At 44.8% G+C, this 24,165-nt stretch overlaps 1 protein-coding gene across 1 annotated transcript; it reads left to right on the forward strand.

Annotated features, from left to right (window-relative positions):
- The first annotated feature begins 344 nt into the window (after nucleotides 1–344).
- On the forward strand, nucleotides 345–23,885 carry STEEP1 (STING1 ER exit protein 1). Its single transcript, XM_082716330.1, has 7 exons — nucleotides 345–591; nucleotides 3,147–3,264; nucleotides 16,232–16,273; nucleotides 18,592–18,730; nucleotides 19,203–19,292; nucleotides 19,888–19,980; nucleotides 21,160–23,885. The coding sequence occupies exons 1-7, from the start codon at nucleotides 468–470 to the stop codon at nucleotides 21,220–21,222; spliced, it is 669 nt and encodes a 222-aa protein (XP_082572456.1). The 5' UTR covers nucleotides 345–467; the 3' UTR covers nucleotides 21,223–23,885.
- Nucleotides 23,886–24,165: the final 280 nt, after the last annotated feature.

Below are 24,165 nucleotides of genomic sequence, written 5' to 3' on the forward strand. Positions count from 1 at the left end.
TAAGGGTGAATTTTATGTCATATGAGTTATATCTAAAGTTAAAAAAGATACCTCCACTTTATTAGGTACTCACCTGAGTATAGCCATTAAAATCAAAATCCTATTTAGAGGAACACCTAAAACTTCTATTATCCCTATAATATGTAAACGTAGTTCTTTTTTATATCTGGTTTTATGTAACTGCATATACATACGTGTATATAAATATATATGAATAATTTAAACGGTATTAAGGGTGTCCCAAGTAAAGCACTCCTAGCAAACTCAGGCCAAAGCAAAGGAGGTTCTGAGAGCTCAGGACGCCCCCGCGCATCCGGGTCAAATGGAACGGCCCGGAAGTCCACAGGCCAGCTACTGACACGTGACCAGCGTTGAGGCTGGGAAAAGGCTTGGCGCCAGTCTGTGACCTCATTTCTGCGCGACCCTTATTTTTTTGGCGTAGAGTTTCTGCGCTGCTCCTGTGAACGATGCCGAAAGTTGTGTCTCGGTCAGTGGTTTGCTCCGACACCCGGGATCGGGAGGAGTATGACGACGGCGAGAAGCCCCTCCACGTCTACTACTGTTTGTGTGGCCAGATGGTCCTGGTGCTGGGTGAGTAATCGGGAACCGGAGGGCGTCTGCAAGAAGCGAAACTTCGGGTTCTCTAGGGCGGGTTTTCTCTGGCTGTGATCTGGGAGGCGCGTCTCTTTGAAGATTGGTGGGCTTTCCTGCTCCATGCTGATGCCTCCCTACCCTACTCCAGGGCAGCTTTTCTGTTTAACCTTCTGTGTATCCGGGCTTCTCTCAAAACCAAATTCCTCCTTCAGAAAAAATTGTTTATCTCCCTTTCCTCCCACGTCGCTTCTAGAAACTTTATAACCTTTCTCCTGCATGCTAGGAGGCTGTCACAGCTTTTACCTTCAACGAGGATAAAGCGTTCCCTTGATCCTACGTTCTCTTCCAGCTGTAACCCCATTTCTTTGCTGCTTTTATAGCAAAACTTCTGGAAAGAGTTGCTTATATTGCCTGTCGCTGCATCCTCACTTCCCATTCCATGTTGACCTCACTTCAGGCATACTTCTCTTCCCACCTCACCATCTAAACCATATTTGTCAAGGTCAGTAACTGAACCTGTTAGTGGTGCCAGTGCTCAATGGCCGGTGCTCATTTTAGTTCTCATCTGTGTCATTTGACAGAGATGATGATTCCATCCTTCTTAAAACACTTTTTGTCATTGCTTCCAAGACTCCACAGTCTCCGGATTTTTCCTCCTACCTTGATTTTGCCCCTCCTCAAGGTCTAGCTCCTTTTCTGACTCTGATGTTTAGGCATTGCAAGGCCCTAGGGCTCAGTCCTCTCACCTGTTCACAATTTGTACTCACGCCCTTCTAAGCGACCCCAACCATTCCCAAGCTTTAAATGCCATTTACATGCTGATTCCTCCCAAATGTTCATCTTTAACTTACACTTCCCCTCAAACTCCAGCTACCTGTTCCCTGTCTCCACTGGATGTCTGGTGGGTCTCTCAAAGTGATCATGTTCAGATCAACTTCATGATCCCATACTTCCTGCTCTCCACTGTTCCACCCTAGTGTGGTAAGTGGTAACAGTATTCACCCAGAATCTCAGAAGCAATCTTGACTTCTTTCTTTCCCTTACCTTATGTCCATCCAGTCCATCAACACATTTTGCCGCTACTTGAAAATCTATCCAGAATCTGACTACTTCTTATACTTCCATTTCTGCCACTCTAATCCAAGACACCATCATCCCTCACCTGGAATTCCTTCCTTATTTCATTCAGGTCTCTGCTGAAATGTCCCTTCCCTGACTATCTAAAATGGTACCCTTGTTAGTTACGCTTTGTCCTCTTAACCCTGCCTGATTTTTCTTGGTAGTACTTATCCCTATTTGAGATCATTGTACATCCTTTTAATATCTTGCTAATTTTTTTATGAGCACTTATCATTATCTATGGTCATATTATATAATTCTTATTTAAAAATTTTTTTAAAGATTTTAATTGTTAGTTTGACACAGAGAGAGATCACAAGTAGGCAGAGAGGCAGGCAGAGAGGGAGGGGGAAACAGCTCCCTGCTGAGCAGAGAGCCCCATGTGGGGCTCGATCCCAGGACCCTGGGATCATGACAGGAGCCGAAGGCAGAGGCTTAACCTACTGAGCCACCCAGGCGCCCTTATAATTCTTACTTTTTACAATTTTCTGCCTTTTCCACTAGAATGAAAACTTCATTAGGGGAGGGTCTCTGCTTTGTCCTTTGCTGAATCCCCAGCACCGTGTTTGAACTGCAATTGGTACCCAGAGAGCCCTCGAATCCTTGTTGTATAAATGAGTTCTCTTTTAATCACCTAGAGTTGAGTGTGAATTCTTGTTCTCCCTCTTAGTAAATGTATGGCAAGTCTCTTGCCTTTTGTAAGCTTCAATTCCCTCATTTCTAAAGTAGGAATACAAAGTGTCTACTCCAGCAGGTCATTGCTAAGATTAATGAACGTGCAGGCACCCTGGTGCCAACTCCCCTGCCCCTTCCTCCATTAATCTCGAATCACTGTGATCACTTGACTTCTCGGTGACCCTTTAGGTGCCTCATTTGCATTCTGTCAATTTCCATTTGCTTTTTTTTTGCACCTTGTTTATTTCCTGTATGTTTTCAGATTGACACTCCTCCAGCTGGTTTGGGTCATTTGCCTGTCACATGTAGCATAGCACTGACCCCTCTCTCTTTTTTTCTAAGCACTTAATCACTTTTCCCAGTGCCTTTGTCATAGGCGGTTCCAGATGCTTGATTGTCTCTTTTGATTCTCACGCATTAGAACACAAACCAAGTGTACCATGATTATAGAAACATAGCAAACTTGACGTTCTGGGAAGGACTTTTGAGATACTGTCATCTATTTATCCTTCCAATGAGGAGTCAAAACAAAACAAAACAAAAGGAAGTAATTTGCCAAAGATCACTAAGGTGGTAACGGAGCTCCAGACCTTCTGACACCAAGTCCTTTTCAGTTGGGAAATTAAATAATAGGCTTCCACAAGCATTAGTAATTATAGTAAAACATTACAGTGCTAAGGGCCCCCACTGAACACTTGTGATTGCCCCAGGGTAGTTTTCAGTAGCTCTAGTGACGGAATCTTATTCCATATCTTTAGACTGTCAGTTAGAGAAATTGCCCATGAGGCCCCGGGATCGCTCCCGCGTGATCGATGCTGCCAAACACGCCCACAAGTTTTGTAACACGGAGGACGAGGAGACCATGTATCTTCGGAGGTAAGAGGCTGATGCTTGGATTTCCTTGTGTTTTGGTCTGTTTCTGAGGAATCAGTACCCCAGCTAGTGCTAAACAGGTTGTTCTTAGGGGTCCAACACTTCGACATTTGTGTTAGCTCTCTAACGTCTGTTAATGTGGCAATACCTTCGCTGTGCTTCTTTGAAATGCTGCCGAGATGTGATTCTGTTGCCATTTGATAGCTGTAATTTGGTTTTTTTGCAAGTAGAATGAGCTCATTCGATCTGTGATGTCTTAGCATGCCGTGTGCCAGGCCCCGAGCAGGGAACTGGCTCTATGGAGTTGAATGAGGTACTGCCCTTACCACTGAAGAGTCTGCCGCTCAGTGCGGAGGCCTGGCTACCTTCTGTGTAAAAAGTGAAATGCCGGGGTGGTAAGCCAAAAGCTATGGGAAAGCAGATGGGAGCGGGTCATTCTGAATGGTGGTGAAAGGCACCAAACGATGATGGCATTTGTCTTTGGCCTTGAACTAGGATTTCACCAAGTTGATGAGGGGGCTGAAGAGCATCCCAGGTGGAGGGAATATGGAAGCATTGAAAGGAGCACTTACGGTATGCTTGGGAACTTCGAACGGTCCTTGGTGACTGTAGTCTAGTGACTTTACAGGAAGGGCTTCATGCATCCTGAGGTGGGCCCAGAGTGAATTGCTGAAGTAGGCAAGTTTGGACCTCACCTGCTGGCAAGAGCCATCTCTCTCTCTCTCTTTTTTTAAGATTTTATTTATTATTTGACATAGAGAGACACAGCGAGAGAGGGAATACAAGTAGGGGGAGTGGGAGAGGGAGAAGGAGGCTTCTTGCTGAGCAGGGAGTCCAGTGTGGGGCTCGATCCCAGGACCCTGGGATCATGACCTGAGCCGAAGGCAGACCCCTAACGACTGAGCCACCCAGGTGCCCTGAGCCATCTCTCTCTTTTAAGCAGGGGAGTGACATGGTTGGATCTGTTTGAGATTTGGGAGTCCTTGGCCGAGATAATTGAAACCTGGGAAGGGCTAACGTTATATGGCGTGTGGAGCAAGAGGAGAGAGGACTGAAAATACCATCCTGGGGAACACTGACATTTCAAAAGCAGACAAAACAGTTGGAACCTGGCCATGTGGGAAACGGGAGGAGAGAGTGTCAGGAAGTGTGTATGTCTGGGGAGGGTGGCCTTCAGCAGGTGCCTGAGGCCACAGAGAGGTCAGTTGCAGGGGATTAAAAAGTCCAGACGTTCCTTCACATACATTTCATTTCCTCAGCTTCTGCTCTGTGCCAGGGTCCTGTCCAGAAGCCTTTGAGATGCCAGTGGATTTATTTGCTAGGGCTCCCGTAACAGTACCAACAGCTGGGTGGCTTAAAGCAACAGAAACTGTCTCACATTTCTGGAGAGTAGAAGTCTGAAATGAGGCTGTTGGCAGAGCCACCCGTGGTCTCTCTGAAGGTTTTTGGGGAGGATCCTTCCTTGGCCCTTCCCAGCTTCTGGTGGTTGCCGGCAGTCCTTGGCGTTTCTTGGCTGGCAGATGCAACACTTCAGTCTCTGTATCGTTACATGGCCTTCTCCCTGTGTCTTGGTCTCTGTTTTTCTTCTCTTCTTTTTATAGGGACATCAGTCACATCGGATTAAGAGCACATTCTACTCATCTACATGACCTCATTGTAACTAATTATATCTGCAACGACCCTCTTTCCAAATAAGGTCACATTCCGAGATTCCTGGAAGGATGTGACTTTTTAATGGATACCATCCAACCAGTACAACCAATAAACAAGCAAAGTACCCTGCCTGTATGGAGCTTGCATTCTAGGGCTGAGCTGGAGAAAGCAACAGGCTGACATCTTGCTATGTTAATTTAAGAAACCAAACTGTTGTCAGCCCACATTAATGAAAAGAAGTACCGCTAGGTGACATTCAGTAGCAAATGAGACCTCGAGCACCACTGTGCTTCTAGAGCAGAGGCTTCTAGAGTTGTGCAGCTGAAGAGGAAATTGGTCATACACAAGATACAACTTGAGGCCAGTAATACAACCAGATTATAAAAATTGATGAAATTTACAAAGGAATGCCCTTTGGGAAGCACGGGGAGAATACCCCATTATGATGATTAGGACGGTTGACAAGATGCCCTATCTGAAGCTAATCCGTTGTCTTTTTCTCCCTCCATTAACCCTTGTTCAGTTTTCTGATGTTGAAAAATTACCAACTGAGGGGTGCCTGGGTGACTCAGTCCATTAAACGTCTGCTTTCAGCCCAGATCATGATCCTGGGGTTCTGGGATCAAGCCTCGCATACGGATCCCTGCTTAGCAGGGAGTCTGCTTCTCCCTTTCCCTCTGCTGCTCCCCCTGCTTGAGCTCACGTGCACTCTCTCTCCCTCTCTGAAATAAATAAATAAATAAATAAATAAATAAATAAATAAAATCTTTTTAAAAAAGAAAAACTCTCCAACTGAGTATCGTTAAGATCACTAAGATTTATGATGTGTTTATTATATATGTATCATAGTTACATATACTAAAGTGTAATAGTATTTCAATATATATCGAACGGTTGTGTATTACTCAGTTAATACAAAAACTGATCTAACAACACAGCAGGCCAGAGGCCCCCATGGCACTAAAAGGCAGACGCCCTCACCTCTAGGCCAGAAAACGGAGTGGCCTTAGTCTAAAATAGAAACCCCGGAATCCAACCAGCCTGGTCCTGGAAGCGAGCCAGCTTTGGGACTTCACCCTAGGGCTGTATTGCCCAGGCTTGTGGTCTCTGGCCAGGTGACTGTGTCGGGCCAGAGAGTTCTCAGAGTTTACCAACAAGGCAGGGTAAACTCCCCTTCCGGTTGTTGTCCCTGATCTAATCATGAGAAGTCTGTCCAGTGGCCCACTCTAGTGTGCTCCCCTCCTGGCTGGGGGGGGTTGCATTTCCCTCCTTAGCCAGGGGTGTGTGCCAGCACCGGTTGCTGAACACATGCAGTCTGCCCACTCCCCATGTGCCCGGGAGCCCAGGGGTGTGTTGGGGGGGTGCTCCTCGATTGAGCGTCCCACCACTGATCTTGACTCAGGTCTTGGTGTCAGGGCTGTGAGTTCGAGCCCCATGTTGGGCTCCATGTTTGGAGCCTACTTTATTTATTTGTTTTTAATTTTTAATTTTTTACGTTTTTAAATTTTTTAAAAAGATTTTATTTATTTATTTGACAGACAGAGATCACAAGTAGGCAGAGAGACAGGCAGAGAGAGAGGTGGAAGCAGGCTCCCCGTGGAGCAGAAAGCCTGATGCGGGGCTCGATCCCAGGACCCTGGGACCTGGGATCATGACCCGAGCTGAAGGCAGAGGCTTTAACCCACTGAGCCACCCAGGCACCCCTGGAGCCTAAAAAAAAAAAAAAAAGAGTACCCATGCCCCGGAGCCCATCACAGTCCACCTCCAAGTTTTCATTTTAAAGTTCCTCTCTTTTGACACTGTTGTTCCCTGGGCCCCCCGTTCCCCTCCAGCAGTCCCAGTGTTTGGAGATCCAGTACTTTTCTGTCTCTCTGTTGACCCTGCCTCCCTTGATGCTCTCCTTCCTTGACTTCTGTGAAGCTGCTCTGGGGATTCTCCTACTTCTTTGGCTTTCTCAATATTCTGGATTCTTTGGCCGCCTGCCCCTTAAATGTTGGTATTCCCCCGGGCTCTGACCTGGATCTTACCTTCTCTCTCTTTATACTCTCCTTGGACGTCCTCACAACCTCTCACGGCATCAGTTACATTATGTGCTGATGACTCACAAAATCTGGATCTGCCTACGTTTCTCTCCCATACCCAGAACTGTGTATCTAACTGCCTCCTCTCCTTCTTCACCTGATGTTCTGTCTCAGATTGAACATGACCAAGGCCAAACTCATTATTTCTCTAGTAAGGAGATACTGCAGGTGGGCTGACCTGGCACTGCCACAACACTCTTCTTCTACACCTGCCTGTATGTGGGTGTCTGAAAAGTTATGGCATACATTACAGCGCCCACCCCACCCCTGCCCCAAATGACCCCTAAGATTCTGAATGTGACTTCACTTTTGCCAAGTAAAAGGGACAGAAGTAGAAGCTGTTGCATGAGGCTTCCAAGGAAAGGGCTTTTCACTCTTCTATTCTTATTTCTTCCTGCTTTGGGGGACAATGGGCATGATAACTGGAGCACCAGCAGCCATCCTGGGACCAGGAAGGAGAGGCCACAAGAATTGCAGAGCTTTTCCATCACCATCCTTGGGTCCCAGTCACTGCCATGAACCACCTTTTCTTTTCTTTTTTTAAGATGGGGGAGAGAATTGGGGGGCAGGGGCAGAGAGTGAGAGAGAGTCCCAAGCAGGCTTCATGCCCAGGCTGGAGCCCGATGCGGGGTTGGATCTCATGACCCTGAGATCATGACCTGAGCCGAAATCAAGAGTCAGACGCTTCACCTACTGAGCCGCCCTGGCGCCCCTCTTCTGGATGTCTTTTATAGGAGAACAAACCATTGTGTCGAGCCACTGCAGACAGGTCTCTAAATATCAGCCACACACAGTTCCTTCCTTCTCCTCCCCCTTCTACGATGACACCCCCATTCATGCGGTAGTCCATGCCAGAGTCCGTGAGCCAGTCCTCCCTTTGGCTCCTCCGTCCCCAGCCTCACCATCCCCTGCACACACCAGTCACTCACCGTGTCCTGTTGACTCCCCCTTCCAGTCTGTCTTGTGGGTGTCTCCCCTTTAGCCCTGCTGCCAGGCCATCTTCCAGTACCTGCCATCGCTGGCTTGGGCTGTTGAAGTAGCCTCTTACCTGGTCTTTTTGCCTCTCATTTTGTTCTCCTCCAGTCTGTTGTCTACTGCCTGAGTGGTCTCACACGCACATTACAGAAGTCTCCTGCTTCCAGTCTTTTAGTGACTCTCCATCACTTACAACAGTGCTTTTCAGACATTTTTAGACAGTGAATCCTTTCTTCAAGTGGCATGCTTGTCCAGAAGTATGAATACGCAGGAAGCTGCTGTGACTGGGGAAGAGTCAAGCCCAATCCATTAAGGACTCCTACCCTTCCCTTTTCCAGTTTCATTTAGGGGTCCTGGTGGAGTGCGATTTTAGAAATCATGGTTAGCGGGGTAAAATCGAAGTCTGAAGCCTCTCTGTGTTCTTGCCTTGGCCTGCCTTTTTATTCTTGTCTCCTGGTACTCCTTGATTTTTTTTTCTTTTCTTTTTCTTTTTTAAAATAGGCTCTACACCCAACGTGGGGCTTGAACTCGTGACCCTGAAATCAAGGGTTGCATGCTCTACCAGCTGATTTTTTATTTTGTATTTATTTTTTTATAATAAAAAATATGTGCCCCTTGATTTTTTATTTTGTATTTATTTTTTTAAAAGAATTTATTTATTTATTTGACAGACAGAGATCACAAGTAGGCAGAGAGGCAGGCAGAGAGAGAGGGGGATGCAGGCTCCCTGCTGAGCAGAGAGCCCGATGTGGGGCTCGATCCTCTGACCCTGGGATCACGACCTGAGCTAAAGGCAGAGGCTTTAGCCACCCAGGCGCCCTAGCCCCTTGATTTTTAAAAACACAACATTTATCATCTCATATAATTTCTGTGGGTTAGGAATTCAACAGCAGTTTAGCTGGGTGGTTCCTATCTCTTCATGAGGCTGTGGTTAGGAGGTAGATCATGGGGGGATGCCTGAGTAGCTCAGTCTGTTAAGTGGCTGCCTTTGGCTCAGGTCATGATCCTGGAGTCCTGGGATCGAGCCCCACGTTGGGCTCCCTGCTCATTGGAGAGCCTGCTTCTGCTGCTGCTTGCTGCTCCCCCTGCTTGTGTTCCCTTGCTCTCGCTCTATCACAAATAAATAAAATCTTAAGAAAAAAAAAGTCAATCATGGATGCAGTCATTTGAAGTCTTGATTAGGGCTGGGAGTTCCACCTCCTACGTGATTGGCAGCTGAGCACTGACTTCAGTTCCTCACCGCGAGAATCTTCCATAGGGCTGCGTGACTATCCTTGGGTTGTGGCAGCTGGCCTCCCACAGCGTGAGTGATCCAAGAGAGAGCAAGGTGAAAACCACAGTATCTTTTAGAACTGAGACTCAGTAGTCACACACCATCATTTCTGCAGTGTCCTCTTGTTAGTACAGGTCAGCCCTATTTTTTTAAAAAGATTTTATTTATTTATTTGGCAGACAGAGATCACAAGAAGGCAGAGAGTCAGACAGAGAGAGAGAGAGGAGGAAGCAGGCTCCCCACTGAGCAGAGAGCCCAATTCAGGGCTCGATCCCAGGACCCTGGGATCATGACAGAGCTGAAGGCAGAGGCTTTAACCCAATGAGCCACCCAGGCGACCCAGGTCAGCCCTATTTAGTTTGGGAGGAGACTACACTGGGTGTCAATACCAGGGCGCAAGGATTATTGGGGGCCATCTTAGAGACTGCCACAACCAGGAAAAATGTTTTGTTTTTGGCCTTCCCTCCCTCACATAATCCTAGACCAGAGTCAATTAGTGCAGCTACCTAGTTCATGTTAATCACTTCCTTATGCCAGTTCAGTATCTTGCCTCACTTCCATGAACTTTTTGAGAGCAAGAATCCTGCCTTGTACTTCCAAAACCCTTAGTACACCTTGCCTGATTGTTGGCACATGGTTAGAGTAGATGAATTGTTGCAAACTTGACAAAATCCTCTTTGGCACTGGTATTTGAAAATTTCTCACCAAGAAATACACAGTCCCCTTTACTTAAAATCCTGTGTTTTCAAAGCTCATGCTTATGAGAGATAGGCTGACTCCAGAATTCTAGAAGTCCGTTGTATGGTGGAGCTCTCCCTTCAGGCTGAGGTTGAATTTAGAGTCCCAGTAGGAAGTTATATGGAGGTGTAAGTTACATGGAACCGAAACTATGGCTAGGGCCCTAGTCACATGATGCTGGTGAATCATGGCACGTTTGACATAAGTGAAGAGGCGGGCTGTTAAAGATGGTGGAGCAGCACCACTGTGAGACTTGAAGCAACTCGCTTAACCTTTTTGGGCCCCAGTTTTCTTATCCCTCAACTGGGAAAACAATACCCATGTGTTGTCAAAGAGCTGCTAGGAGTCTCTGCAGTACCAGGATGACCATAAATAGTTACAATGACTTTGGAAAGAACTTTGGCCTTGTAAGATGCACGTAATTACTCCTCTGCAGTTTTATTCTTCTTCATATGCACCTCTGTGAAGTGCCTCTTGGCTGTGTTAGCACCATCCAGGGGAGTTTCTGAAAAGTCCTAATGCCTCACCTCCACCCTCGGAGATGAGGGGGAAGTCATAGAGCATAAAACTCACCAATTTACGGGGTGCAATCCAGTGGTTTTAGTATATTCACACGGTTGTGCAACCATCATCAATTCCAGAGCATTTTCATCACCCCCCTAAAACAAACCTTATACCTAATAATGGTCATTCCCCACTTCCTTCTCCCCCAGCCCCTGGCAATCATTAATCTACTTTCTCCCTGTGGGTTTGCCTATTCTAGGTACCTCATTAAAAGGGAACCATAAAGGGGCGCCTGGGTGGCTCAGTGGGTTAAAGCCTATGCCTTCTGCTCAGGTCATGATCCCAGGGTCCTGGGATTGAGCTCCACATTGGGCTCTCTGCTCAGCTGGGAGCCTGATTCCCCCCCACTCCACCTGCCTCTCTGCCTACCTGTGATCTCTGTCTGTCAAATGAATAAATAAAATCTTTAAAAAAAAGGGAAGCATAAATATTGTAGCTTTTGGTGTCTACTGTTCTTCATTTAGCATGTTTTCCAGGTACATCCATGATGTAGAATGACTCAGTATTTTATGCTTTCTTGCAGCTGAATGACATTACATTGTAAGGACATACCACATGTTGTTTATCTGTTCATCAGTTGATGGGCATTTGGACTGTTTCCTTTTAAAAAAATTTTTTTTTTACTATTATGGGTAATGTTGTAAACGTGTGGACATGTGTACAGGATTTTGTGTGAGCATGTTTTTGGTTCTCACGGGTGTATACTTACGAATAGCTGGGTCATACATGTCATGTACCTTGTGGTCATTTGTGTATCTTCTTTGGAGAAATGTCTATTCAAATTCTTTGCCCATTTTTTAATTGGTGTATTTGTCTTTTTAATTGTTGGGTCATAGGAATTCACATATTACAGATGCTAACCCCCTAACAGATACATGATTTGCAAACATTTTCTCCCATTCTGTGGATTGCCTTTTCTCTCTTTTTGGTGATACTCTTAGAAGCATAAAAGTTTTTAATTTAATCAAGTCCAGCTTGTTTTTTTCTTTGCTTGTGCTTTGCTTATTTTTTTTCTTTGCTTATGGAGTCTTAGCTAAGAAACCATTGCCTAATTCAAGGTCTTGAAGGTTTATGTCTACATTTTCTTCTAAGAGTTTTATAGTTTAATTCTTGGGTTTAAGCCTTTCATCCATTTTGAGTTAAAATTTTTTTTGAGTTAATTTTTTTAGATGGCGTGAGATAAGTATGTAATAAATTCATCCTTGTACATGTGGATATCCAGTTGTCCTGGTACCAGTTATGAAAAGTCTGTTCTTTCTCCTTCGAATGGTCTTGGTACCCTTAAATCAAAAATCAGTTAGCAATATATGTATGGTTTATTGGGACTCTGTTCCATTCCGTTGATCTGTCTGTCTTTATGCCAGTACTACCCTGTCTTGATTATTGTGGCTTTTGTGGTTTTGAAATCAGAAAATGTGAGTCCTCCAACTTTGTTCTTTTTCAGGATTGTTTTGGCTATTCTAGATTCCTTGTAATTCCATGTGAATTTTAGGATCAGCTTGTCAATTTCTGCAAAAAGCCAGCTCGGATTTTGATAGGGATTGTTTTGAAGCTGTAGATTCATTTAGGGAGTATTACCATCTTAATGTTAAGTCTTCAGTCCACGAACATGGAATGTCATTCCATTTACTTAGGTGTTCTTTAATTTCTTTCAGCAATGTTTTATAGTTTTCAGTGAACGAGCCTTGCACTTATTTTGTTAAAATTTTCCCAAGTATTTTATTCTTTTTAAGATTTTATTATTTATTTGACAGAGACATAGAGAGGGAGGGAACACAAGCAGGGGGAGAGGGAGAGGGAGAAGCAGGCTCCCTTGGTGAGCAAGGAGCCCAATGGGGGGCTCAATCCTAGGACCTTGGGATCATGACCTGAGCTGAAGACAGCCACTTGATGACTGAGACACCCAGTATTTTATTCTTTTTGATGCTATTATAACTGGAATTGTTTTCTTATCTTTATTTTTTATTGTTCATTTTTAGTATATAGGACTCCATTAGTTTTTATATGTTGATCATGTAACCTGCAGTCTTTCCAAACTTGTTTATTAGCTCTCATTGTATGTTTGTGTGTTCTTTAGGGTTTCTGTGTGTAAGATCATGTTATCTACAGATAGAGATGGTTTTACTTTTTCCTTTCCAATCTGGATGCTTTTTATTTCTTTTTCTTGCCAGTTGCCCTGGCTAGAACTTTTCCTACAATGTTGAATAGAAGTGTTGAGAGTGAGTATCCTTGTCTTGTTCCTGATCCTAGGAGAAAAGCTTTCTGTTTTTCACCATTAAGTATGATATTAGTTTATGTAACTGTTAGTAACTGTGGGTTTTTCATAGATACCTTTACCGGTGCAGAAAGTTCCCTTCTATGCCTAGTATATTAATAAGGGTTTTGAATTTTGTCAGCTGCTTTTCTTTTGTGTCTGTTGAGATGTTGAGATGATCATTTTTTTCCCTCATTTGTTCTATTACTATGGTGTCTTGGCTTTGATTAATTTTTTTATATGTTGTACCAGTCTTGTAGTCCTGGGATAAATTCTTCTTGGTCATGTTATATGATCTTTTTTTTATGCTTCTGGATTCAGTTTGCTAGTATTTTTTTGTTTTTTAAAGAGTTCTGCCTGTGTGTTTGTAAGCAATATTGATCTCTAGTTTGTTGTTGTTGTACCTTTGTCTGGTTTTGGTATCAGGGTAATCCTGGCTTCATCTGAAGAGCTGGAAGGTATTTCCTCCTCTTTTGAAAAGTTTGTGAAACTTTGGTATTAATTCTTTGAACTTTTAGTAGAATTCACCAGTGAAGCCACTCATCCCAGGCTTTTCTTTGTGCAAAGTGTTTTGATTACTAACTAAATTTCTTTACATGGATGGTCTATTTAGATTTTGTTTCTTTTCCAGTGATTTTGGTAGTTTATCTTATTCTATTGTTCTAGGAGTTTGCCCATTTCATCTCGATTATCTCATTTGTTGCCATATGGTCATTCATAGGATAATCTTACAAATCTTTTTCTGTCAGACCAGTAGTACTCTTGATTTTTTAAAATCCTACTAACATTAGATGATTTATAACTCCCTGAATATGCTGTGCTTTTTGGCTTTGCACATAATATTCCCACTGCTTGAAATACTGCTTGCTATCAGGACCATTGACTTTCAGCCACCTCCTCATGAAGCCTTCCATGACTGCCTCAGACAGACTTGGTGCTCCCACCTTTACATTCGATTACATGGTATACATTTCTCCATTTAAGAACTTACCTCCATGATTGTAATTTTCCTCACTAAACCAAATTCTTTTTTTTTTTAAAGATTGTATTTATTTATTTGACAGACAGAGATCACAAGTAGGCAGAGAGGCAGGCAGAGAAAGAGAGGGAAGCAGGCTCCCCGCTGAGCAGAGAGCCTGATGCGGGACTTGATCCCAGGACCCTGGGATCGTGACCTGAGCCGAAGGCAGAGGCTTCAACCCACTGAGCCACCCAGGTGCCCCACTAAACCAAATTCTTAAAAGAATTCTTTCAACCAGTGTTTTATTGCATGTTTGTTTCGTTTCCAGTACTTTGCTCGGTTCTGGGGATAGAGTGGTCAGACAGGCATGGTCTCCATTAATCTCTGATCTCATGGACCCTACAGTCCAGTGGAATGACAGAAAAATAAAGTCATTATGATTCTGGGAGGTCCTGTGAATGAAACAAAGGGCTCATACAGAGAATGTCGTGAAAACGTCTTTGAAAAAGTGGCTGAGACCCCAAAAAATGAGAATGGGAAAGCAGTGAGAAGAGCATTCTGGGGAGAAAGAAGTGTGTGTGTGAAAGGTCCGAGGTGGGAAAGCACTTGTTTGTTCAAAGAAGCGAGGTCTGTTGTGGCTGGTTCATGGTGAGGGAGGGAGGGCATCTGTGAAAGGAGATGGGCCCAGTTTTGTGCTCAGCTGGTGCCTAGGAGGCCATGGTAAGGAGGCTGGATTTTATTCTAGGTGTCTTAGGAAGCCACTCTTGCCTCTGTTTAAAGAATGATTTGGAGTGGGACGCCTGGGTGGCTCAGTTGGTTGGACGACTGCCTTCGGCTCAGGTCATGATCCTGGAGTCCCGGGATCGAGTCCCGCATCGGACTCCCAGCTCCATGGGGAGTCTGCTTCTCTCTCTGACCTTCTCCTCGTTCATGCTCTCTCTTACGGTCTCTCTCTCAAGTAAATAAATAAAATCTTTAAAAAAAAAAAAAAAGAATGATTTGGAGTGTAACAGTAGCGGAAGCAGATTCTAGAATAGTAGTTAAAGTTTGTATGTTAGGTATGAATTTAGAACAGGGAAGGCCTAACCGAATACCACACACATGCGCGCACTTGCTTTCGATTTGACTGCCCCCAGATCTGAAATTCCCCCAGTCAAACTGGGGAAGAACTATTTATAAGGGCCATCAACATTTGCAAGACTAGAAAATAATAAGATAACTCAGTAGGCAAAAGATATGAACTGACAGTTCACCCAAAAAGAGAAAACACAAATGCCTATAAAATACACGAAAAGATGCCTCACTTTTCACTCTTTAAAAAAAGAAATGCAAATTATGAGAACACAGTTTTCATGTGTCAGATTGACAGTCGTGCAATTTAATCACATCCTGTGTTGGTAAGACTGGAGAGAAACACAAATTTCACATTGGTGGTAGGAACGTAGATTGGTTCAACTTCCCTAGAGAGTAATTTGGCAGTATTTCTCAGAATTTAAAGCGGATACTCTTCTAGGAATTTATCCAACAGGTAAAAGACTTTTTGGTTTATCCACACAAAGGAATACAGTGCAGCCCTTATGAAGAATGAGGCATCTCTTTGTCAATTGGTAAGGAAGGGTCCCCTATGAATTTTCTAACCAGGACACATTTTTTTAGGCAAACAAATGAAGAACAAAGAAGTGTAAGGTATGCTGCGTTTGCCTAAAAAGGTAAAGAAAGAAAATATATTTTCTTTCTATGTCAGTAAGGATTCCTTGCTTGAATCATCAACTATCTCTGGGAGGAACAGAAGAAACCAGAAGCAATAATTGCCCCTGGGGAAGAGAACTGGGTGGGTGAAGGGTGGGTGGGGAGAATATTTACTTTTCTTTCTATTCTTACATATGCCATGTTTGCATATGGCCTTTTAAAAAATGGAAACAAACAAGGGGCAAGGAAGTGAGGAGACCAGTCTGGAAGCTAGGACAGGCGGCCAAGGAAGAGATGGTGGCCGGAAGGTGGAGCAAAGCAGACAGGTTCAAGATCTTGTTTTGGAGAGAAAATCCATAGGATTTGCTGATGGACTGGGTGTGGGCAATAAGAGAAAGAGGAGTCAAGGATGAGTCCCAGGTTTGTGTCAAGCATCTTGGGTGGGTGGCAGAGTTGCTTACCTAAGGCACTCTTGTGGGCTCTTGAGCTTGGTGGCCTGGGCTTGAATGTAGCCTATTCTGCTTCTGGACTCTTACCTGGGGCAAATCATGTGCTTAGGTTTGTGCCTTCGTGTGGAAAATAGGAATGGTAATAGGAACTTGGGTTGCTGTAAGGCTTAAATGGCTTCATAACATACGTTCTTGAGCACTGCGTACATGTGGGTGCTGGTATTGTTGTTGTTGTTATTGTTACCACCGTGACCCTGCCTGCTGCTGTGACTATAGCTCCTGCTGCTCATTTGTTCATACCTTTTTTTTTTTTTACTTCCGTTTCCTGCACAGGCCTGAAGGCATTGAGCGACAATACAGGAAGAAGTGTGCAAAGTACGTGTCTAACAGCGTGGGATTCTCCCAATCACGCAAAAGCAAAGGCGGTAGTATGTTCAGGAAGGAATTATGTGGATACCATTCTCTGTTATCTTTATCCTTGTAATCTCAACTTTGAACTTCAACTACACAAATACCAATATGCTTCTCAGAAGTCACATCTCTGAGCAGCTGGTCACAGAAATTTTTTTTTAACATTGTATCATTTTTTCTAAATAGAGATATAAATTATATATGATAAAATTTACCTTTTTTTAAAAAAAGATTTTATTTGACGGAGAGAGAGACAGCGAGAGAAAGAACACAAGCAGGGGGAATGGGAGAGGGAGAATCAGGCTTCCCGCTAAGCAGGGAGCCCAAATAGGGCTCGATCCCAGGACCCTGGGATCATGACCTGAGCTGAAGTCAGACACTTAGCTACTGAGCCACCCAGGTGCCCCTGTCCTTTTTTTTTTTTTTTTTCTTAACTAATCTCTCTGCCTACTGTGGGGCTTGAACTCATCACCCCAAGACCGACTTTCGCCTGCTCTCCTGACAGCCAGCCAGGTGCTCCCCAGATTTGCCCGTGTTAAGCATACAGTCTGAGAACTTGTGACAGAAACGTATAGTCTGCAAACACCACCCTGCCCTGATGCGGGCCATTCCCGGCCTCCTGTGCCCTTTGCAGTCAGTCCTCTTCTCTGTGTTCCCCCACTGGCAGCCACTGAGCTGCCTTCTGTAGCTACAGTTTTGCCTTTTCTAAAAATGTTACCTAAAGGCGTACCTGGGTGGCTCAGTGGGTTAAGCCTCTGCCTTTGGCTCAGTTCATGGTCTCAGGGTCCTGGGATTGAGCCCTGGTGAGTAGTGTCCATGGCTCCATTGTCCCTCTCCCCCTGTACGAGGGCATTTGTGTTGCTGATGGTTTTGACTGTCCTGCATAAAGCCGTTACGAACATTCTGTATAAACCTTGGTGGGGACACGTGTTTTCTCTGGAGTGGAATTGCTGGCTCGTATGGTCAATGGAACATAACGTAATGTAATCCAGACTTACTTATAAAGCCTACTGGAGGGCCCATAGACTCACAAGAGCGTTAGAGACTGTTCTGTAAAGCTATATCTACATGTCCAGCTTTTGGCCGTTAACAGTGAGAATACTAAACTACAGTATGTTCCATCTGGTTGATGGCACAACAGCTACACCTTGGCTCTCAGAAGACTCTGGCGAGGAGAATCAAGGAACGGAAATGGCTAAGAAGGCAATTTAGTTCCCAGCCACACTAGAGTTGTCAACTTCAGTTTGTGTCTTTTTTTTTTTTTAAAAGATCTGATTTTTAAGTAACGTCTGTACCCAACGTGGGTCTCAAACTCACAACCCCAAGGTCAGGAGTCACACTCCACCAACTGAGCCAGCCAGGCGGCCCCCCACTAGTTTATAATGTCTTTTGAGTACTTCATGTAGCTGAAAAAGTAGAACAAAACTGACTGACCCAAGAAAGTTTGATGATTACTCCCTAGAGCAGTTGGCCGGCCACTGCCGGGGAGCTTTACACCCCTTCTCGACACTACAAAAACCCAAACAAAACTAGACAAACCCCCCATGCTAGGTACCCAGACTTCTGGGAAGAATGGCAGCAGTTTTTTTTTTCCTAAATATATATCTATTAGAGAGTAAGAAAGAGAGAGAGGGGAACCCAAGCGGACTCCTTGCTGAGTGCGGAGCCTGGTGTGGGGCCTGATCCCACGACCCTGAGATTATGACCTGAGCTGAAACCAAGAGTTGGTTGTACCACCCAGGAGCCCCAGCAGGTTTTATATATATATATATATATATATATTTTTTTTTTTTTTAAGAAACTTGTATTTTAAAATTTTTATTTATTAAGTAATTTTTCCATCCAACATGGGGCTCAAACTCACAACCTCGTCCGGAGTCACATGCTCTCCCAGCTGAGCCAGCCAGGCGCCCCAGAGTGGCAGTGGCTTTAACGGGAAAGCAAACAGCAGCGGGCGCCAGCATTTCCCAAACTTGTCCAATACTGAGAATTACCTGGGATGCTGAGGAAAGTGATAGATTCCCAGGCCTCAGCTTCCAGATTTGCTGAATGAAGATCTTTGGAAGGAGCTGGGAGTCTGAGCAGCAGCTGTAACAAATTCTTACTCGGTAAAGTGATTCCTCAGTGATTCTTAGGCAGCAGTTCCGGGAAACACCGGAAGGAGCGAATCCTCAGTTTATGCCACGAATGAAACTATTCTCAGTGTCTGAGCGCGCTTTGTGAATCGACGTTTTGGGGATTTGGATTCTGAGCTTCCCAGAGACTGACTCTGCTGTTTGCAGGTGTGGACTGCCCCTCTTCTATCAGTCCCAGCCCAAGAATGCCCCCGTGACCTTCATTGTGGATGGCGCAGTAGTCAAGTTCGGCCAAGGTTTTGGTAAAACGAATATCTACACTCAGAAGCAAGAGCCTCCTAAGAAGGTAATCACTGAAGGAGACTGACTGGTTCATATAGCTGCGAATCTCCAGATCGCCCTCCATCTTTCAATGAGTATAATGAGAAAGTGCTCTTTTTGGACGCATGCTTTATTAAGAGGATGCCATTTTTATGGGTGAGCAGATGTTAATGTAACATCTATTATGTGTTCTGTTCTTTCCTACGGCTGTCCCAGGTGTAAAGTTAGAAATTGTATGGTTTTGATTCACATTGATTTCCTTTGAAATCTCTTCCTTTTTCAGTGTGGACAGTTAAAGTGAAAGTTAAAAGGCCTTGATGGCAAATATTAGAAAAATAGAATCCAAATAGAAAAAAAAATCTACTGGCACTTTTAGATAGGCCAGCCTCTCTGTCCTCACCCTGCAGTCAGGCATGTGCATGGACACACGTGCGCGATGTGCAGCTCACAGAGCCTCTTGCAGTGAACGAGACTGATTCCTCCTCCTGTGACTCCAGGTGATGATGACCAAACGGACCAAAGACATGGGCAAGTTCAGCTCCGTTACGGTGTCTACCATTGATGAAGAGGAAGAGGAGATTGAGGCTGTGAGTGCTTCTGCTCCCAATGGAACTGGATTGGGGGGTGGGCCCGGAAGGGACTGGGACTCTAGAATCAGCCCATTCGAGTAGCGGAATAATGAGAAATGTTGCTTCCAGGCCTTACTGTGTTAGTAAGAAACTAGAGGACCCCAGTCACGTTCCTGTCTCTCTGGATCCCTAGGGCATCTGTAAAATGAGAACCAGGCAGTTGGACTGGATCAGTGGCATTTTCATACTGATTTTGAGATGCTTTCAGGGGGCAAATCCCTCATCTCTCATCCCTCTTTGTTCCTAAAAACCTATCGGACTCTGCAGTTTGAGGTCCCGTCAGTCTGGCTCGAGTGGCTTGTGAGGCTCTCTGTAGTAGTAGGAGCAATTACCTTTATGGTCCTTCAGTATAATGAGGTTTACAGAGAGATGTTATCTGTTGTTTTTCAAATGGTTTCGGCCGAAACCTGAGCTCTCCTGGATTATTGTACAGCTGACGAGTTTAAAGGGAACAGAGTCCATTTCAGGAACAATTCTGAGATCCGAGGAGCAGGAATTGCTCCATAAGGTCTCTGGGACTCACTGGTACCGGCTGCTGCTCTTCCTCCCGCAGAGAGAAGTTGCCGACTCGTACGCACAGAATGCCAAAGTGATCGAAAAGCAGCTGGAGCGCAAGGGCATGAGCAAACGGCGACTGCAGGAGCTGGTGAGTGGCCTGGGCGGCACGGGTTTCTCGGTCAGAGAGACCCTCCAGCAGTCGGGGAGATCCTGCAGGAAGTCTGTGTGCCGGGTGCGGGCCGCCGGGTAGCTGGTGGCCAGCTGTCTCACCCTGGCCCGTCACGGTCGGTGTACTCTGTCTAGTGACCATGGGCTCCAGGCCCCAAGTTACAGTACTCACTGGCCAGTCCTGACTGGGCCGGTATTGAACCTGCTGCCCGGGGTTCGTGGATGTGCACCTAGGTGGGGAGGGCGTACAGCTGTGCTACATTGGCTTCACTGGGATGGGGGCCTTGGGGCTCCCTAAAGCCCCGGGGCCGTCCTTACTTTCTGTGTGAGTCACAGTCTCATGGTGCGTGCACACTTGCATTTGATGGCGCCGGTAAGGTGGGTCTTCTTGATAACAATGTACTTTTGCTAGTTCTTTAAGATCGGCCATCACTGTCTTCGTGCCTCATCAGAGGCTGTGGCGGTGCAGTCTGATGACCAGAGAGCTTCCTTCGGTGACAGGGTGACAGGTGGTGGGTCTTGGGCACGGCATTGCCCTGCCATCGTGGTCTAGAGCCGTGCCTATCCCATTTGCCGAGGGGAAGGGCCGGGGCTTGCTTCTTTTTTATAAATCTCCATTTTGTCAAGAACAGATTTATAATTTATAAAATGCCATAAAAATGCATTTGCCTCAAGTGCTCATGCTAAATGATTTGTTTTTGTTATGACGCTGGCAAATTACTGTGCAAGGTTCTAGATGCTAACTCTTGATTTTTATATATATCTTGCATGAACCAACAACCAGCAGTTCACGAACTGTATAACATGAAGTAACACTGTTCCAGAACAGTGTTTCTTGTCTTATTCTGCCAGGAATGGGATAATGGTATATCATGGTATTGATTCCCTCAGCCCTATGAAGGGCCTGGGGCTGTAGGAGCCCTGCGCTGATCGCCTTTGACCGCAGCCTTTTACCACACAGACGCCATCGTTTTCTATGTGCAGCATAATACCAGAAAGGTTGGAAAGCAGTTGCTAGAGATACGTGGATTTGCCAACCACTGTTCTAGTTTCTATACTAAATGAACACAAAAGGATAGTGTCTGAGCAGTTAGGAGAAGGAAGGAAAATAAGAATGTCATGGCATCACTCAGGGCATATGCTTTTCTTCCTTTTCCAGGCTGAACTGGAAGCCAAGAAAGCAAAGATGAAGGGGACCTTGATTGACAACCAGTTCAAGTGATCAGGACCTTCCTCTCAGCCCAGACCGGAAGCAGGCATTTAGACAAGGAGGAAAAAGAACTGTTTCTTGACTCCACAGCCTTGTGGTCACCTTTTAGCCCCAGTGGAAGGCTTTCCATTACTTCCCATTGATTCTTCCTACTTTCGGTGAGGGCTTTGAATCCATGTGACCTGCTTTCTAGAGATGGGTTTTCTAAATCTTTCTGTATATAGGTCTTCTGTACTATTTTTTGTGCATTTGATGTAAACTTCTTCAGCTGTGTGGAAAGTCTGAACACACCAGGGCTTGAGTGTCTCTTGTTTTGAAAGTAGCTCTTCTTAGTCCCTCTTCAAAGCTAATAAAATGTTTATAGACTTTTTTAAAAAAGTACTATGATGTATCACAGAGAAAGTGGCGTGGATTATATTTAAAGTTACAGCAATTATGATTCTTTTAAGTGACTATTCTTAGACGAGCAGGAATTGACTATGGTTTGAACCTCTCTCCTGTCAGAAAGGAATCTGTGGAAAGCCAGAATGTCCATAAAGCTTCCTTTAGCTTCGCATTCAGAAAAACTTCCTTGGTAATAAACCAAGAAATGATCCTGAAAGTATAGTCTTTCTTCCTTTACTTCAAATGGTAAAGCTGTAGATGCATTATTCCTTACTGGCCTTTGTACTTAAAGAAGGATCAGCCAGATTGGGGGCAGGGGCGGGTAGGGTAGCCCAGGTCTAAATGAAAATGGGGTCTCAGTAAGCAACCCAAGGTGACCACCATCCCGTCAGGCAGCTAGGGAGACGCCTGCTTCCATATGTGGGTACGGGAGGGAGACCTAGAGTAAGAGCTGATACTGAGACAAAACAAAAGTAGCTGTTGGCCAGCTCGTATTTCATATTTGCTATTTGTAGAGGAGTGTTGTCTTTTTAAATATTTAGGGGCGCCGGGGTGACTCCGTTGGTTAAGCCTCTGCCGTCGGCTCAGTCACGCTCGTGAGGATGGATGGAGCCCTGCATCGAGCTCCCTGCTCAGTGGGGAGGCTGCCCCTCCCCACCCAGCTCGTGCTCTCTCTAGTTCTGTCTCTCTCATGTAAATAAATCTTTAAAAAAATAGTTAATGTCACGCCGTTTCAGTGATAACAATATGGAGCGTTATATACGTGTTTTTATCTGTTCACCTGTGTCATAAGCTGTTGGGCCAGATTGCTCAGCAGTCGCTCAAGACGTGTGTAAGGCGCTGCTGGGAAATAATAGGACATTTCTCCTTGCTTTTTCCCCTGCCTTCCTTATTTGGAATGCAGAGTAGCTTGGAGTAGGGGGTAGATGCGAGCTAGCAAGAACTGGGAGAAAGAGGAGCGGCAGGGGGCCGGGGAAAGCCAGGTGGGGCTGTGTTGCCATCTTCCCGAGTTCTCCTGCATCCAGTGAGGTCTTTGCAACCGAGTCTTCCTGTCCACCTCATTTCCTGTCCTCGTTCTGAAAGATACTTGGACAGCATGTAGATGGCCAACCAAAATCTCCTCGCAGTTCCTTGACCTCACCTCCAAACAGTGACCTTCACCTTCACGCCTCTGTAGCCATAAACTCCCATGACCGTAGCCTGGCAGCCATGTCCACCACGTCTGAGATCCAAGATTCTAGAGATCCAAACTTCTGCTCTGTGATCACAGCCTCCTCACATGGCCACTCTCATGCTCTCACTTCCACTAAACCTGTTCTTTCTGTTTTCAGATGTGAAGGATGGTTATTTTATCAGTCCTCATAGAAAAAACTGCAGGAGTTTACAGATGATGATGATACTCTTTAATGGCTGCTCGTTCTGTGTTACGTGCCATGGAAGGCACTTCGTGGGTATGACCTAGTCAAAACAAGATGACAGGGGCGCCTGGCTGGCTCAGTGTGTTAAAGCCTCTGCCTTCGGCTCAGGTCATGATCCCAGGGTCCTGGGATCGAGCCCCACATCGGGCTCTCTGCTCAGCAGGGAGCCTGCTTCCCTTCTTCTCTCTCTGCCCACCTTTCTGCCTACTTGTGATCTCTGCCTGTCAAATAAATAAATCTTAAAAAAAAAAACAAAACAACAAGATGACAGTCCTTTGAGATCGGTCTGTTCCCATTCTCATCTCACAGACGAGAATTGAAGACTCTGAGAGTGTAAGTTTCCTAAGATCCCGTAGCCAGGAAGTGATAAAGCCAAAAATCTGACTATAGAACTAGGCTGAATTGCTTCTCCTATGGGATTTAAAAAAAAAATCTATTATGGAGAACAGATAGCAATTTCATTTTGAGAAACCAAGTAAAAGGCGCTGTAAAGACACATAGAGGACTTCCTGTAGCAATGTGTTGTCACCTTTCCACATATTTTCTGAAATATTTGTCCTTAGATACTAACCCTAAATCATTTTAACAGCTGGTTCAAATTGCACACTTTGCTTCATCTTTAAGACTGCAAATCATGATATCATTAGTACCAAATAAACATGTGCTCTTTAGTGTTGGCTGCTTTCATATTGATCTACTTACAAAAGTGATACACTGTGCTATCTCTAGTCTCTTTATTTTCTTGTAGTATTTTAGCAGCAAATACAGTGTTTTAATGTTAGTACTAAGAGCCGTATTGGAATTTCGGAGAGTCTTACTCTGTTTTATTTTGTGTTTGTACTATCAACTGTAATAAAATAGTAAAATGTAAAATGTTTCCACTGTAATAATTACTGACATTTGGAGGTGTAATTCTACCATGTAAGAGAAATTGAAAAGCTTTTTAAAAACTAGCTTGTCTCCACCCTTCTGGAATCCTTAGCACAGTGGGTCACCTCCTTTCCTTAAGGAAAAAACTTCCCTTTTTGATTTCCTTGATGTTTTACTCTGCTGCTGCTTTACCTCTCTGACTACTCTGCTTGTTTGTTTTTAAGATTTTTAAAATGATTTTATTTATTTATTTGTAAGAGAGAGAGCACAAGCAGGGGGAGCG

This window comes from Mustela nivalis (genome assembly GCF_964662115.1).
Source record: "Mustela nivalis genome assembly, chromosome: X".
Taxonomy (NCBI): Eukaryota; Metazoa; Chordata; class Mammalia; order Carnivora; family Mustelidae; genus Mustela; species Mustela nivalis.

Coding starts and splice junctions, on each gene's coding strand:
- STEEP1 (XM_082716330.1), top strand. CDS start 468: ATGCCGAAAGTTGTGTCTCGGTCAGTGGTTTGCTCCGACACCCGGGAT. Junction 19,293..19,887: donor AGGAAGAGGAGATTGAGGCT/GTGAGTGCTTCT, acceptor TTCCTCCCGCAG/AGAGAAGTTGCCGACTCGTA. Junction 19,981..21,159: donor AACGGCGACTGCAGGAGCTG/GTGAGTGGCCTG, acceptor TTCCTTTTCCAG/GCTGAACTGGAAGCCAAGAA.